The 18,407-nt window shown below is 41.6% G+C and overlaps 1 protein-coding gene across 1 annotated transcript in view; it reads left to right on the plus strand.

The window, feature by feature from the left end:
- Positions 1-3,162: 3,162 nt before the first annotated feature.
- Positions 3,163-18,407, plus strand: part of dipk2aa (divergent protein kinase domain 2Aa) — a 31,084-nt gene continuing 15,839 nt past the window's right edge. Inside the window, exons 1-2 of the mRNA XM_066681870.1 lie at positions 3,163-3,440; positions 13,359-14,258. Coding sequence (XP_066537967.1) covers positions 13,605-14,258 — 654 coding nt within the window. The 5' untranslated portion in view covers positions 3,163-3,440; positions 13,359-13,604. The remainder of the gene's footprint in view (positions 3,441-13,358; positions 14,259-18,407) is intronic.

Raw genomic sequence — 18,407 nt, forward strand, 5'->3', positions numbered from 1 at the left:
AAAATCATACTGCTTTCTGGTCACTGACCTAATCTGTTTATGCTTCATAGAGTGGGTCCCAGGACATTGGCTGCTTCACAAGACGAAGAAAATTCATTGGTAAAAATGACTAATGGTTCCTATAGGTCTCACAGCGGTTGAATGTGAATTCCTTTTGAGCACAAATCTCACCAAACATGTGGAACAAGGACCTTAATGCAAACCTAAAGAAGCACAATTTGAACATTGAATGACCTTTTGACTGATTGACTAGATTTGGGGGTATTCTACATAGGGCACCAGAGTTAGCCAGATAGCTAAGGTCAGAGATTGTCCAGTAGGAACGTTCCTCTGCAGACTTGTTGTTCTTAGGTTACCTCCTTGCTTGTAGGACTTGTCCCTGGGGTACGTGAACAATTGTGTACATTTAAAATGGCTATTTTACTGCCACCTGCTGTGCAATGTTCACCACTACAAGAGACTACAGCCCATCTGTTGCTCAGACTCCTGATGATTCCGTTTCTGTCCACAGGACTGTTTCTGTCCAGATTTTTTTGGGCTTATAATACATAGCTTTACGAAAGGGAAGAGAAAAGGTCACACAAAAACTGTCCATTCATTCATTCATTCATTCATTGTCTGTAACCATTTATCCAGTTTAGGGTCACGGTGGGTCCAGAGCCTACCTGGAATCATTGGGCGCAAGGTGGGAATACACCCTGGAGGGGGTGCCCGTCCTTCAGAGGGTAACACACACACTCACACACACACTCACACCTACGGACACTTTTTTTTTAGTCGCCAATCCACCTACCAACGTGTGTTTTTGGGCTGTGGGAGGAAACCGGAGCACCCGGAGGAAACCCACGTGGTCAAAGGGAGAACACACCAACTCCTCACAGTCACCCGAAGCAGGACTTGAACCCACAACCTAATAACCATAACCATAACTCTGAGAGTGAGGATAAAATCAGGGTCCAATCTTGGTTCACAAGAAAAGTCATGGATATGTCTTAATACCTACATGGAAAAAAGAAAACAAACAAGAAGACAGCTCATCCCAGAGCCCAGAATTCGAAGTCTCTAAAATTGTTTGGAATTGGATAAAGTACAACATACATCTAGGACTGAACTTTGAACTTGAGTCAAAGGAAATACTGTATAAAATTAAATTATATTCAGTTGTCAGGCTTTTGTGTACGTTTTGGTGAAATATTCCTGACACTGAAAAACAAAATGGAGGAGGCGATAGTGGCTCTATGAATTGTGTTAGTGTGTGGTAGGTTTGCCCTGAGGCTGAATGTCTGCATGTATTTGGTGTAATGGACCCTGCTCCCTCATGTCTGGACATACTAATGATCTTAGTAATGTGCTGATATCCTAATCATTCCTGCCCAACTCCATCTGTGCTATCAGCATAATAGCAACAGCCAGAGAGTCAGAGATTCACCCTAATGATCTCACTTTGGCAGCTAATCGGACTTGTGGGGGTCTTCTTCTTTTAATCTGATCCCATTTGTGGTTTTGTTGTGTTCTTTTATGACCCGGCATTGAATTGGACACATAAAATTAAAGGGATACTCCAGCTAAAAGTCTAAACCTAGCTAATGGAAGCTAATAGCTATGAGTTAGCATCATTTTCTGGCACATGCTCTTTGGTTATTCTTGTACTAGCATTTTGGGTTTAACTATTTTTTTTAAGGAACAAAAAATATTTATTTAATTTTAAAGAAGTAAACTGAGCCAAACAGAGGAGCTTGATATTAAATTGTTTACAGGGTTGGTGATAGGAAACCAGTGTCTGAAGTTTGCTTCTACAATCTGAAACTGAGCTTATTATTACCTAGTATCATGAGTAGGACCTTATCCTAATGAGATAACATTGATTATTATGAGACACAAAATATGATAATGAAAGTGAGCCATGAGTTGAGGTTATTACATAATCATGAAGTGCCACACCAATGCAAGATATTAAATTGCTATGAGATGCTAAGTATGAGATCATGATTAAGTCATGATTAAGAGATATTAAGGCATACCTATGAGATAATACATCCTAATTATATCCTTATGCCATTATTATGAGAAGCACATTATTTTTTATAGAATGTAATAATAAGGTCATGATCATGAAATTGTAACAATTATGAGATACTGAATTATGAGCTAATAAAGCAAACCTATGAAATATTATGTTATGATTATGACACAGCAAATCATGAGATTATAATTTATGATTATAAGAATATCGTGTGGAAACCTAAAGATTTGGGGACTGATGTTAATTCAAAATGCCCGCAAATATGTGCTACACACTACCACTAGAGGGCGCAATCATGCAAATAAAGTTCAGACCACAGGTTTTGTCTGTATGTGTGTTTCCATGGCTTATATCTTTATTTTTACTGCAACGTGTTGGAAATTTAAGACTTTTTGGGTTTAAGTGCTTTCTGTAAATTATTACATTATTAAACATCATATAAGTGAGAAGAACATACTCGACAAGCATCCAGATAAATGTTTATCTAAATATTTGAAATTTCTGTGAAACAGACTCTAAACATATCAAACATAAAGCACAGTCCATTTTTACAAACCAAATTTTCCTTATCCACAAAAAAGCAATTATGATCTCTTATTGGTTGCTGCTCAGTTGTGCTGCATGTAGTGTTGCTGTCACAGAGCTCCAGGGTCTCAGGGTCCTGGGTTTGATTCTCTTCTTGGGTCACTGTTGGTGAGGGGTGTGTTGTGTTCTCCCTGTGTCTGTGTGGGTTTCTTCCAGGTGCTCCGGTTTCCTCCCACAGCTCAAAACACACATTTATCCAGACCCACAGCCACCCCGATAAGGGTGAAGAGGTTACAGAATATGAATGAGTGTATAAATGAATGAACGAAGGTGCAAATTAATTAACTATATCAAAGAACCTTTTTAAATAACGATATCAAAGAACAAAGAGAATGGAGAAGGGACTTCCAAACAAATTAGTTGTTCTGTTTAATTCAGTTGGAGAGTGACCGTATGGGAATTGACTCCAGCTCAAGTTTACGGAAATTATGTGAATTATATTTAGTTTTATACACATATTTAAGTTTAGAACCGAGTGGGTGGAGCCTGGGGCGTGGCGTTGATTATAATAGGGCGGAGCAAAACCTCCATCACCGAAGTAACCAACCGTTAACGTAAAGGCACAGAAAGGGTCGTGAAGGGGAAAGTGGAGCGGGGGAGAGTGAAGGATTTGTTTCTCCGTCTTGGAGCTGCTGCGGGGAGAGGAGACCGGACCTCGGGTTAGAGACAAAACCCAGCGACAAGAAGAGGGGGATACGGAAGAAAGGCACGACGGAGTGGGATTACACTGAGCTGAAACACCGGCGGAGAGACACGTCGACGGAGAGAGAGAGTTGATAAAAGACACGAGGGTTTCTGCTCCTTGCCTTGACAGGCTCCTCTCGTAGATACGGTTTGTATTAAGCTTGTTTTTTCCAATTTAAATATTCTTCTCTTCGTGTTTACATCTCATCTCACAGTTTGGTGTGTTTAACACACAAATAGACAAGTTTTCGGACTCATTTTCTAGAAAAAAAAAAAACAAAAAACCTGCCAGTGCCCCCCTGCCCAGCACAGCTAAAACAAAAAAAGTCAGTTCAACTCTAGCAGTGAATAAGGTTGTGATTCCCTCGTTTCGCTCTTGTCATATTTGAATTTTCAATAGCACGTTACATGTCAAAACATTTACTTAACAGTTTGCATAAAAAAGAAACACGGAGTTTCTGCTTCATTCTAACAGACCCCGAGTTTTCTATTGAGTTTCTATTGAGCGCGTTTTATTCCAGTTTAAACTTCCTTCTGTTCTGTGTTTACAGCTTTTCACGCAGTTTAAGGTGTTTAACACAGGCACGGACTGGGTTTAGGACGGTTGCTGTAAAAACAGTCTGTTACGAGCCCTTTTTTCAGCGCAAACGCTTGGAGTTAATAGAGAATTACCCCATTCTACAGTGCTGAGGAACGACTCCGGATTTTCAGGAGTCGACTCCGATTCTTTTCCCAGGAATCCATAGAGTCGACTCCTCGATCCCGCTTCATATCTTGGAGTCCACCGATCAAAAAACAAGAAACTCCTCTGAGGTCATCAGCATTACAGATTTAGAGGTTATTGCCAAGAAAATATCCGAGAACGGCTTAAAGGTGTATTGGATTGTAGCTCTCTACACGTTTACTGTTTTTATTACGCATGGCCGTATATGTAATTAATTCCCTTCTCTATCTCTGCGTACTTCTCCATGCCTCTCCTGGAGCTGCAAAGCTCTGCCATGCAAGTTGATGAGATTAGTTCATTGGGTTTATGGCGTCAGAAACCCTGGCTCTCTGAATGTTTGTTTTTGAGGCTGTCAATGGAACGGTAAAGTTTCAGTGCTGAAATGCTTAGCCGTGACACTGCGTGCAACTCGTTATTGAGGAATCGATTTTTTGAAAGAACCGACTCTTCACCACTCTGTTCCAGTTATACCTTTGTTGGTGTAGAGTTTAGACTGGACTTTTTTGAATCGCTATGCTGAAAATTGTCATGCCAGGACAAACATTGTAAATGTTGTTTGATTACTCAATTCCTGTATCTGTTTTGAGCTTGTTTTTATTTCCATAGAAACGTCTGTTCTTTTTACTACTGTACACACAGTTTGAGAACTTCATACCTGACACACAGACGAGTTTTACTATTTTTAGGATGTTTGTCTTTGGATAATGTTAGTAAATAATGGTTAAATTCTTTAAGGTTATGTGGATTTTCGACCTCTTTAGGCTTTTTATCTATAAAGTCAAGTCAACCTATTTATTACCATGCATGCAAAGTCTAGACCAGTCTGAGGATATCAGACCTTGTATAATCATCTCAATCAGAACAGGCTCCCACAACAACCAACGGAGACTGAGTGCACAAAAACAGTGTGAGGTCCCAAGTTGTTTAGTTTAAGATGCCCTTTTTTAGTCTCTTTTAAAAAATCAACAGAACTCAGTTGGGTAGCATGTGAAAAAACATGTTTTCAGACATTGAAGGTGGCACATTCTCTACTTTTTCCATGAGTGAACACAGTTCTGGGCTAAAACGCCACAAGGATCAAACACCACAGCAGCCTTCTCCTCCTGTCTAAACATCCCTGTTCAGAACTTCTGTTATCAGCACCTGCCCCTTTAAATGATGATGAGCCACTCGGTGTTCACCCTGACCTTGAGTGCACAGCGCTCTCACACAAACACAGGTCCAGTGCTGTGATTGGACAGACCCTAAAGAGGGGGCAAGGCAATGTTAAAGTCTCTGCTCTAGAAAAGTGAAGCACTTTTTTTTTTTTTTACCTCATGTTTTCTGACTTGGGTAACACACAAAGAACTGACTGGGAGATTATGTTTCACAGTATGTGTGTGTATTGGTGGACTCCAGATCCCTAAATGAATGTTTACATACAATTGATGTGTTCCCCAGTCCTGATCCTGGCATATCAAGGCTGTACTGTAGCTGCCAGCCACATGGCTGAGAATTTCTGTTTTGAAATGGCAGTTTCTCAAAGACTCGGATTCAGACAGAGGGATTCTTATATCACACACCCAAGGAATCAGTTTCAGTGAGTTTACAGGGTGGCACGTTCCATCTCAAACATACTGGTAGGTGTAAATATAATGTACTTTTCAAGCACAAACAAAAGCATTTCTTTCCAAATAAAAGCTGAGTACGTGTCTATTGTTCTCTATTTTAAAACCTACAAAGTGCCAGGTGATTCCATAGCCAAGTTGTTATTATAAAAACCTATTGCAACACCTGTGTCCACACCTCATTCACAGTGTAACAACCAGCCCAGCTTGGGTTGATTTATGATTTAGTTGGACCAGGTCAATCTTTCTCCAGGTCATTGACCTTCTGAAAGAGTTCGGTTCTAACCCTAATCTGAACTAATATATTCGTGTGTGCTTTCCAAGCAGGATCAGTTGCAGTACTGTAAAGGGAAGAAGGATGTTATATGAGCTCTGGTGTCCCCTGTGAGGGGACATGACTCTCTGTTCTATGAAACCTGAACTCTTGCTTGAAAAACCAAACCTGAGACACAGAGTCAATGTTTGTGGAACTTATTTGCCAAAATACACGGCTGTTGATTTGTAATATAGAGACTGGGGTACTGGAGCATTGATGTTAATGCACCTCACCTAACTAGAGGTAAGAAGTGCTCTGATCAGTGTTAAATGCAATGCTGCGGGATGTGTATAGTCATATTCCCTCACACAGTTTTAAGCCTTAATTAAATTATATCTTGCATTTTCTTGTTTGTTTCTACTGTAAACTTGCAATTCCCTATAGGATTAGAAATGTTTTACTCTAATTATCTATTGTAGCATATCTGTACTGACGATTATCACTGCTGATATCTGCAGGAAATGCTGGCTGTCTTAGCTAAAAAGCACTCAGTTGGATTGACTCCTGTAACAAATCTGTCCTGAAAAAGCACTCACTCACTATGAGGTGATTTGTGTTGTTAGTTGTGTATTTTGCCCCGAGGGCATATCGACAGTTTGCAGTTGTTTACTCTCAAGCCAGGGTTTTACTACACAACTTTTAGCCAGACTCGGATATAGTGGACTCTAGTTTGCAGAATTTGGTTCAGTCAGAGTCAACCCTTTTGGAGACAAGGGTAGGATTTGATGGACACAGATTTATTACCATGCATGCAAAGTCTAGACCAGTCTGAGGATATCAGACCTTGTATAATCATCTCAATCAGAACAGGCTCCCACAACAACCAACGGAGACTGGGTGCACAAAAACATATAGTGTGAGGTCCCAAGTTGTTTAGTTTAAGATGCCCTTTTTTTTGTCTCTGTTAAAAAATCAACAGAACTCAGTTGGGTAGCATGTGATAAAACATGTTTTCAGACATTGAAGGTGGCATATTCTCTATTTTTTCCATGAGTGAACACAGTTCTACTCTAAAACACCACAGCAGCCTTCTCCTCCTGTCTAAACATGCCTGTTCAGAACGTCTGTTATCAGCACCTGCCCCTTTAAATGATGATGAGCCGCTTGGTGTTCACCCTGACCTTGAGTGCACAGCAGTGAGGAGCAGAAGCTCAGTGTTTTAGCTGGTTTCACTCAGTTCTCTTTCTTCTCTGGTTTAACCCATTGCTCCTATTTCTCAGCGCACGCTGTGTCTGCTTTGCTATTTTTAACCTCATCTTTGCGCTCTCACACAAACACAGGTCCAGTGCTGTGATTGGACAGACCCTAAAGAGGGGGCAGGGCAATGTTAAAGTCTCTGCTCTAAAAAAAGTGAAGCACGGCTACTTTTTTTTTTTGTTTGTTTCACAGTGTGTGTGTGTGTGTGTGTGTGTGTGTGTGTGTGTGTGTGTGAGACTCCAGATCCCTAAATGAATGTTTCTATACAATTAATGTGTTCCCCAGTCCTGATCCTGGCATATCAAGACAGCCCCCTGCTCTGTAAACCCCTGACTCCACTCAACAGCTCATTGCAAAACCCCTGATGAGGAGCGAGGTTGGGAAATTCTTCACTTGTGTGCTACATTTCACACACGGGCTCTGCCTGATTGACACTAGTCCTGTAGGTCACGCTCTGGCCTATATACAGATGCACAGTGAATTGAGAGAGCTCTGCGGAAGGAGTTGTGGAGTTTTCTTGAAAGTCATAAGTCAGCCCCTCTGCACGTAGGCTCGGGAAAGCAACCTCAGAAAGGAGTGTAATTATTTCTCAGCAGAGAGAGATGAATAGCTCTCCTAGTTCTGTTTCATTTAAAGGCGTAAGAGGGGAGAATAAAAAAAATAAATAAATAAAAACCCAGCTCCAAAGGTGCAGCACTTTGGACGTTAATTTTTAGCCCTTCTTCCGGCCTCAGAGGATAGTCTGTTCTGGTTGCTGACGGTTGCGCTGGCAGCGTAATGCTGGTGTGATCAAACATTATTGACTCGAGCAGTCAATAACCACGACAGCCCAGCTTTTTCATTTTCAGCCCCAACTCCAGAGGAGCCCAGTGCAACTTCAGGCGATGCGAGATGCAATAAATGTTCAGCCACTTAAAACACCGTCCTTTATGTGCTACAGCGGAATAATTCTTACAGGAGCATGACTCTGGAAATTGCATTACCGCGTTGTTTTATTCATGTTCTCCAGTCATTATGCTTACACCGGGGCTCTTTTATTTGTTATGCTCTAATAAGTGGCTGCTTCAAGTAAAGAAAAATCTAACCAAATGCCTCTGATTGGGCCTGATTTCTACTGGACGGGACCCTACACGGTGGGTTTCTGATTCTTAATGGGAGCACTCTGAGGAGTTTTGCTGTTACAACTAGGGCTGTGCCAAGGCGTATCATTTGCGATAATATTGTAAGTTCTATAACAATAAAAAAAAAAAAAAAACATAACAGTGATATTCTGATTGTTTTCGTAATGACATCACACAGTTCCCCATAATATGGCATATATTCTTTACATATGTCATTTATGCACAGTGAAGTACTTCTGAATGTTTAAACTGTTACATTTGTAGGAAAATAAAGTTTTAACAAATAAAATCATTTAATATTATTTATATAATATATTTAAGATAATCAGCATTTTATATAACATTTGTTTGGTTGAAATAGTATGGTCTTGAAGTTAATAAAAGTATTTTTCAGTGTTTTGTCATATCACCAATAATATAATTATCGCCAAAATACACTGAAATATCGTGATATTATTTTAGGGGCATATCACCCACCCCTAGTGATGTTAATGAAATGTTGGGCACAACCCTTTGTTTCCTCTTTATCTTCTCTCCAGAATGTTGTGAATCCTGTAGCCTACTTTGGGGCTGTAAAGTTTGGGTACAGACTTTGTTATTGTAATTTTTTTGCTCTCAGTGTTGGTGCCCAGTTTTGATTCTGGCGTGTCTGTACGCGGTACTGTTGAGTCATCCCGAAAGCTGTCACCATCTGCCAAACATTCGCGCTTGCGAACACCACAGACCTGTCTTCCACCTTTTGATACGAGTCCTAGTCGTCTGTTCTCTACCTGCGGCGGGCATCTACAAGGAGATTATGCTTATTATGTGGTGGTTGTGAAGGAAGCCTTCTGTTTAGTTCAAAAGAAAGAGGGTTTACTGTTTGAGGTTGCTTCCTCCACTGTAATTCTGTGAAGTGGGTTTTATTGTGGCCCTCTTTTCTCGCTCATAAACCTCTGCAGAAGAGAAAGAACAGCAGTGCAGTGCAGCTTAAAAGCCCATTCTAGTTTTTCTGGTGAGTTGTTCTCGTGATTAATGATGTACTTAATGGTGAACTTGGCAGACCCCAGGTGTAGTCACCATTTTTATATGTGTAGGGCATTTTAAGCGGAGAAATTTTTCAAAAGGTCTGCGTAGCTGAATGGTTAAGTTATAAACATAGGCTATGTTCACGTCACCAGCCTCAATGACTCAACTTAATGTGAATTTTTTCAGGGCTGTGTAGATGTTTCAAATCCAAGTTTGTTAAATCAGATAGATGATCAGATAGATTAGATCAGATGCATGTCTGATTTGTGGGCATGTGACATGAATGTGAACAGATTGGGTTTCATGAGTCTGTTTGTGTGTATGAATGCGCCTAAAGCTTTTATGTCAAAGTAATAATTTAGGAGAGATTCAATTTTTGTCCCAAATAACCCCATACTCCCTACACTTCACAGATTGTAAAACTAAAACTAGAGAGGGCTCAGAGAGAACTCAGAGAGGGCACTAGATTGACTGGAAGATTATAGCCATTTAAAAACAGTTTTATAATTTGACCCACTATGTGAGTCTAGAAACCATTAGTTATGACCTACAGTGTATACTACATAGGGTGTAGATAGACATTTGGGATTTGGTTGATGTCAGCGCAGCGTTAAAATTTGTTTGGTATATTTTTAGCTTTCGCGTCCTAATCCTGAACAGTTGATGGGCTCTTTGCTGTCCTCCTGTGCCTTTTCAGATGCAGATTCGTTCACATTACAGACAGATACCAACGACTTACATTTAATGAAAGTGAAAGGTCAAGATCAACCAAATCCTGTCTGAGCAAAAAGAAAAAAATGGAATTGATGAATGAGGCTGGAAATGTGAACACAGCCTTAGTTGTTTTCAGTGGTTTGATGTGATATGTGCCATTCTAGCGAATCATACCATGTCAGAAGTTTTTGGTGTTAGTGATGGTAACCAGACATCTGAAGAGTGTATTCATGCAAACATTTGTCAGACCTTTTTAAAACTACACTGCCCAATGTCTGAAATGGTGGACAATTTTACATCAACCACTCACAAAATTATAGAGGAGGATGTAGTAAATTTCTCTATTATCTCTGTCAGGTCCTAACGGCCTGACAGAGATGATTCAGGCCTTAGAAAATGATTCATCAACTTCTGCCTTTAAACTGGAGGAACCTGCCATTATTCAGTCCTGTGTCTTTTCACGTTCCTTCTGAATCTGAACTATGTGACATTTTGTGTTTTTAAAAAAACAAACAAAAAACCCCTTCAACACAAAATCACTTTCTGACTTGCAGCCAACCTCCAAACAGATTTCCCCCCCTCGTGTTGTCAGACACAGATTTGTACAGATACGAGGACAAAGCAGTGCATGTTGTGGCCTTGTGAAAACAAACCCAGAGGTAAGAGCGCCTTTCATTGTGTTTGGACCCAGTCAACCTGCCCGAGCTTGCCCTCTGTTTCGTGCCTGATTTGCTTGCTCTGTTTCGGTCTACCATTTTGTTCCCTCTCAAGCCGTGTGCTATTTTTTGTGACAGCAACTAAGCAATGGTCTTGAAGGTCCTTGGAAAAGTCTTTTGCTGAGGGGGAGAGCTGAAGCAGTATGGCGTGAGGTGGATGATGAGTCACTGACGTGAAGCAATTAGAAAGTCGCTGATGTAGTTGGAGCGGAGGACTAATTTGTAGATGTGTAAAATCTCTTTGAGGAAGGTGTAAACGGCTATGAACGGATAACAAAAGCGGTTCCTATCATTTTTAAAGTAATTAAATTCCCTTGTCAAGGAAGTCAGGACAAGGAGGAGATATGTGTGCTATTGTCCGGCCTTATCAAATTGCTCTTGGAACACATCCTAATATCCTTGGGGTTTTTCCTGTTATCTCCCTAATTATTGCGCCCAATTAAATTTAATTTTCAGGGATCATACAAATGAGATTTGCGGGGCCCGTTTATGCGTCGACTCAGCCGAATTCATTTAAGCCCTAAAATAAAAGGAGGCAGAGTAATAAAGGACACTCTGTCGAAGCGGGCCGTAATTTCCTCGCCATGCACTGGGCCTTTTGTGGGGTTTAAGAAGAAACTTTGCAGAGACTAATTTTAATTGCCGCGGCCTTGAACCTCAAGTCTTTTGCTTTACGACTAATTACTGGTGAAGTCAGTCACTCACAGCTGCGGATTTCTCTTGTCTTCTTTCCTGTTTTATCTATGCCTTTTAATCCCATGTGTCTGGGTTGTGATAGGGTCGTGTTATTTAATTACAATTCTGAAAGCGCCAGTGATATTATTTATGCATGATTTACTGGTGCTGGTAATGTGCTTGAATACTGCATGTGATGATTTAGCCTGTGTAAATCACAGCTGTTTTCACACTGAACGCATATGCTGTCCTCACAGGTCTTGGAGCCCTTTGAAATCCATTTTTCCCCCTTTTTATTTGATTTATTTTATTTTATATTTTGACTTCATTGTAAGGCAGAGTGATACGGCCAAGATTTATATCACAATATCGATATAATTCCAATATCGATATGAACAGTACAAGATCCACGGAAAAACGTCTTGAAATAAACATGAGTTCACCATCAAACATAAACCTCTTGGCTTTGTCAATATTAATATTTTTAAACAAAATGTTATATTGACTGCATTGAACTGATGATAGCACCCTGTAATGAACATCAGTCAGTAACAGATGTTGTGAATATGCATTGAAATATCAGAAATGTGTTTAAAAATCACAATATGATTGTCATTGAAACATTTTGTATTGCGATATATGTGGATATTGAATTATTGTCCAACCCGAGCTGAGCTGTAGCCACCACTTAGTTCTGCACATTTTGTGTTTAAGGGTTCATAAAGAAGGATTTTTTTTTTGTTTCCGAGTGGTTGAGATACAAACGAATTTATTCAGAGTGCCTTGCTGTGAAATTATGCAAAATACAGAGAAGCCTACTGAGTTTAGGTCTAGTTTTGGTGATGGTAACCAGACGTCTGAAGAGGGTAATTGTATAAATCTGTTACATGAACTGCTTAAAAATACACTGCCTTTTGTCTGAGACATTATTGCACAAAAGTGTCAGACCAACAGCTCCTCTAAACATTTTCATGACATCAGTATTCAGCATGCTTTGTTTACCTGCTTTCTCTCTGATTTCAATGTTCAGGACCACCCCTAAGATCGTATGATTTGTGTGGTGGATCAATGTTAAGAGAAAGGTGTTAACAGAGTGGACAGTGAGTTGAAAACTGCTGTGTCTTATCCACTTGTACCAACACAGCACAGGCCAACACCATATCAGTGTCACAGCAGCGTTGACAATGATTTGCCACCCAAACCATACACTCTGTGGGTGTCCTGACCATTAATCGGCACATTGAAAATGCATGTTTGTGATATGTATCCCATTAAACATGTGTTTCAATACACAGCAGTTAATATTCCATATTCAGTGTGAAAGCAGCTTGAGTGTTGATTAAAAAAAACATGGTTAATAAAAATCAGCCATCTAAAAATACCATAAAATTTAATGATTGGTCAGTCTCCAGCATGGACAGAAAAGATAAAATACCTGAAAGCATGGACTGATCTCAGCACAGCACTCATATCTTGCTCTGTCTCACATTCCCTGTTTGCCACACGCATGTAATGAGGTTGTGTCCTTTTTTGCTAAGATTTTACGCAATTCAACAGATTTATAGCTGCTTCTTGCAAATGAGCGCTATTAGGCATTTATCTGCGTCTCCAAATCCTTGTTCTTCTTTCAGCAGGCCTGCTTATGCCAGTATCAGTCATTTTGTCACAGCTTCTTTCCCCATTTAGATGGATGTAGCCTAATTTCCCCTTAATGGCCTCCATCTCGTCCCTGCTTAGGCATCCGTTCTGTCAAAGGAGAGATGCCACTGACAAAGCCCTGAAAGCAGCTCTGTGGAAGTGCACACTTAGTCTTACTCGTGGTCAGGGCAAGTGCTTGCATGTCCTCGAGGGTATCTTTTAGGCATGAATCAAGAACATATGTACATCTCATTTAGGGAGTTCACTCAAGACGGGTTAGTTCTGATTTTTTCATGCCCCATTTCATGCACACTGAACATTTTTACCTGAAATGTGATTTTTCTTTTAAGGTGAGGCTGACCCTTCAGAAGAAAGGTTGATGCTCAAGCGTGTGTCAAATATCGAGAGACGTATCATCAGACATGGGGACCGTGGTGGCTCTTGAGCCGGATGGCATGGACCGACAGCCTGGCTGTCAGCATGTTCTGCTCTAGGGGATTGAGGATGCTGAAGACGAAGCAGGTTACAAGGATGGGACAGTGGCATTGAGGAAGACTGAACTGCCCCGATCGCCCTCGTGCTGCTGCTACTTCAGCATGTTGCGCCTAGTTTCACTCAAATTCGCCCGTGTCTACCGGTGCGGCAAATTCCTCTTCATCGTGGCTCTGTTCATCATCCTGCTCATGAACACGCACAACCTTTTCGCCTCCTTCCAGAGGAACGAGCTTACAGACCGCCGCTTCATCGGACTCAACAAGTGCCCGGCCTGCTTTGGGACTAGCTGGTGCCGCAAATTCATGAACGGCCAGGTCACATTCGAGACTTGGGGCCGGCTACGCTTCCTGGACTTCTTCAACGTGAAGAACGTGTACTTCGCCCAGTACGGAGAACCGAGGGAAGGCACGCGACGAGTGGTGCTCAAACGCCTTGGCTCCAACCAGGAGCTTGCAGAAATCGACCAGAAGATTTGCAAAAGGGCCACAGGAAGGCCACGCTGTGACCTCATCCAGGGCATGTACAAAACAGAATTCGCCAGGCTTAACGGAGACGTCAGGTTGCTGACTCCTGAGGTGGTGGAGGGCTGGTCAGACATGGTACACTGCCCCTCCCAGAGACTTCTGGACCGCGTGGTCAGGAGGTACGCAGAGACCAAGGATTCCGGGAGCTTCCTCCTGAAAAATCTGAAGGACACTGAGAGGATGCAGCTTCTGATGACGTTGGCGTTCAACCCTGAGCCTCTTGTGTTGCAGGTACGTGGGTTGTTAACTTTCTTTACCCCAGGCTGGATTATCAGTCGATTGAGTTGAGTTGGGGCAGCACGGTGGCGCAGCAGGTAGTGTCGCAGTCACACAGCTCCAGGGGCCTGGAGGTGGTGGGTTCGATTCCCGCTCCGGGTGACTGTATGTGAGGGGTTGGTGTGTTCTCCCCGTGTCCGTGTGGGTTTCCTCCGGGTGCTCCGGTTTCCTCCCACAGTCCAAAAGGTTGGTAGGTGGATTGGCGACTCAAAAGTGTCTGTAGGTGTGAGTGAATGTGTGTGTCTGTGTTACCCTGTGAAGGACTAGCACCCCCTCCAGGTTGTACTCCCGCCTTGCGCCCAATGATTCCAGGTATGGCTCTGGACCCACCATGACCCTGAACTGGATAAGCGGTTACAGATGAATGAATGAATGCATGAGTTGAGTTGGGTGGGGCTTGCTCACAAACCTTCACAGAAAAGTCAAGACTTTGACCAACTAAGGAGAACACTCCTTAAGTGTTTCTTACACTGTGGATCTCCAAAGTTTTATCTGGATGGGATTTAATTACCATGGGGTTCTAGGGTAATTCTCTCTTTTATGGGGCTAGCTTTTTCAGTCCAGATCGAATCTGTGTTTTTCCCTTAACGTCCACTGAGAATATTACATGAATTACCTACAGTTTTTCACTGAACTCAGCAGTCGTCTGATCATTTTAATCCTGTCCAGGTGCACATCTCTGCATTTTACCAGGCAGATCTCACCTTTCATTGGATAAAATAGGAGTTTGGTCAGTGCTGTGTACCGTATTTAGTCTCTGAACATTCATTTCCATACATACTCCCAGGAAATACCTTTAAGAGCATTGAAACTGTAAAATGGAGGAGCTACTGAAGCAGTAACTTGGTGTAGGTGTTAAAAGTTCTCTTGACTTCCATATATTTTATGATATGCCAATAATATAACTGTGAAAGACCTAGTTTCACATACTTTAAAATTAGCTGTACTGTTTAAACTGGACAGAGTAATTGATGAGAAACCTGTAGAAAATTAACATTCCTAGCATGGGATGTTCCGGATAAACCGGAGGGTGCTTTATTTGTGTTAATTATACGTATGAATGTTTTTAGACTAATTGGCTTGTCTTTCAGCTTCTCGTTGTATCTGGTTCTTGTTTCCTTTGAGCTCTTTTCTGTAATGAACTCACTCACTCACTCACATCTTTCCTCCTCCTTCAGTTTGAGGCGAAACCCAACAGTGAACTGGAACGTGCAATTAAGCCCAGAAATGAAATGAATTAACAGTGTGCAGCCTTCTGACAGGGGTCTTATAAACCAGAGCCTGTGCCTTTGGGGCTAGTGTTGCACAGGCCTATTGAAATATGAGTATTGGCATATTGTTGAATTGCTTACAAACAACTGACATAGGACATCAGATTTTATTATTTGATTATTTGTTATTGGTGTTCCAGATGATCAGAACTTATATTTCATGTTGAAGTGTATTTTTTCTTTGTTTGTTTGTTTATTTTGGTTTATGTAAATTTAATCACCCTATAAACCATTTATTTGGAACGATCAGTAAATCTTTGATAAAGTATAAATGAACTACACCTAATAAAGATGAAATTAAAACATACAGAAATGTACCAATACTGAGAAAATGGTTTGTCCTATGGCAACCCATGATAAAAATAATTAGTTTTAATCCAAAGTGAATTGGCGAAGATATTAATATTGGCATCGGAAAGACATACTAATTATTGGTTAATGTATTGCCCCAAAATATCAATATCGGTGGATTCCTAAGTAATACAAAGTGCTGATCTAAGACCAGATCCAGAGGTTTGAATCTTTTGCTGAGAGGACATTTTAGCAAATGGACCTCAGTGTATTTTAATTGAATGCTTATGGCCTTGTTTAGTTTGTTCATAGTTCCCCTCTTTCATGCTGTGTGCGTTCTCATTTTTCGTTTAAATCTGTGGTGTTACTCGTCAGCGGTCTGTTAGTCTCCTCTCAGGTCTGCAATCGATTGTTTTCCAAAGCTGGCTAATCCATTTCAATTTCTTTTGTGATTGACCCAGACCGTCAAAGGACTAGACAAACATAAGGACACGTTTGTGTGGGGCAGCCACCGTCTGCTCCGACCTCCCATTATTCACTCTGTCTCAGGACACCTCCGGCGCTCTAGGTGATGAACGCAGCGGGAGTCCTCAGCGGAGGATGATCCATAAAATGTAATTAGCTTTGTACAATCCAGCCCTTTGGCCTGCAACCTGTGTCAACTCCATAATCATAATGAAACGCCATTGCCGCGCACTGGAAGCAGCTAATGAACGCGTACTTAGCCCATTGACGAGCTAATATGTGATCTTCAGGAGTGGCGCTGCCTTCTTTCCTCCTCCTTCCTTCTCTCCTTCCTCGCTTATCCTGTGAGGACATGAAAACATGTTTCTGATGCGAACAGGCGTGTGTCTCTCAGCTTGCTGTAAATCATTCAACATTCACCCTGAAGCTAAGAAAAGCAAGACGTTCCAGTTTGTCATGAGTCAGTAGTTGCTTCTGAAACCTCAGGCCCTCCACCAGTTTTTGTTAAAGGGGCATTTTCAGGCAAATTCTACCCTCCGTATTCTGACGGGAACCAGATGAAGAAGTCAAACAGCCTGTCAGGTTGTCTCCACCTCTGAATTACGGCACTCGCGCTGTCAAGTTTTGACGTTGACGTGCCGCAGCGAGGCATCCTCCCACTCTCCCCGCAGCATGGGTCCCGCGCTGCTCGTTTCCAGCGATTGTGGTTCGGGTATTTTTAGCTGAGCGCTAGCAAAAACAGTTTGCTGTCCTGTAATAGCAAAGTAGCTCGGAGCAGAGGGGCCAGGCACTTTCACTCAGGGTGGGATATAGATTCAGGAGCTAGAGAAAGAGCTGTAGAAGAAGATTGCTTAATGCAGAGGGCACTGTAAGTATTAACACACGTACATAAATATACACATACATACTTATTGCTGGGTGTATCTTTTTAGCTGAGTTCACTGGTGTTAAAGGAACACTAAGTAAGATTTGGGATTTTTTTGCCTGGGCTCCCCCTACATTTGCAGACTTATTTGTACAGCACTGTTCTGAAATCAAGGTGGAGGGTGAAGTGGGTGGGTGGGAGTGGTTTCCTGCCCGCCTCCAGAAGTTACACAGTGCAGTTTCTGCAGTGCTGAGCCTGGAATAGCAACGACAGATGCCCTATTCTCCCTAATACAGCTCAGTGAAGCATCACAAATGAGTGATGCTGTAATTTTAAGGTGAAAATGCTCTAAAGTAAAAGGCTAAAATAGCTTAAAGAATTAGTGGCATAGAAGAATGCATTTGAAAATCGTTAAATTAAAATTTGGCATCTGTGTGATCTCTTCAAAAAAGGGGTGTGAGATTAAAGAGAAATGATGTTCATCAGAACAAACAAACTCCACCTGCTGTTTGTGTTCATTCATTGAGCTCCAGCTTTTAAGCTGGAACAGTGTGTTTGAGTAAGAAGCCGAGTTGGCGGTTCCACCTTTAAAACAGCAAAAATAAGTCAATATTAACCAGCTTTGCAGCTGGAATACAGCAACATCCTCATGCCTTTTCATGATTTTAAACTTTGAGGTCTCTCCGTCATCCAAACGCCTCTTGATGTTGTTTCCTGTGGCGCTGAGAGAAAACCTGAGCCATTTTGGATGGGGGCACTTGCTGTCTTTCCCATTTACAGAGCTACTGCTGTGTACAAGCACTGGAGCTTTTTCCCCCCACACACAAGCTGATCAGAGAGTGGGCAGATGGTGAGGAAACATTCTCTGACTTAAAAACAAAGTGGATTTGAATTAAAATCCTGAACATTGCTTTTAAGCCCCCAACCAGCGCAAGGTATTAAGCATTGTGACCTAAAACCCATGTGTAGCTACTTCAGAGTGTCGCATTCCATATGAAAAGCTTTAGGTATAAGCTTCTGTTATACCCAGCATCAGCCTCACAGCTTTGGTTCAGGTCTGGCTTTAGATACTGAGCATGTCTTGGCTGATTGGCAACATTCAGAGCTCTCTCAGAAGAAGGTCAGGGTTGTTCGCCTTTGCCCCGCATTACAACACAGTCCTAGCGTTTACATCCCCTGGAAAAAAGGCCTCTGGGTTTGACATTGTGCCTG

Source organism: Hoplias malabaricus, chromosome 9 (genome assembly GCF_029633855.1).
Source record: "Hoplias malabaricus isolate fHopMal1 chromosome 9, fHopMal1.hap1, whole genome shotgun sequence".
NCBI lineage: Eukaryota > Metazoa > Chordata > Actinopteri > Characiformes > Erythrinidae > Hoplias > Hoplias malabaricus.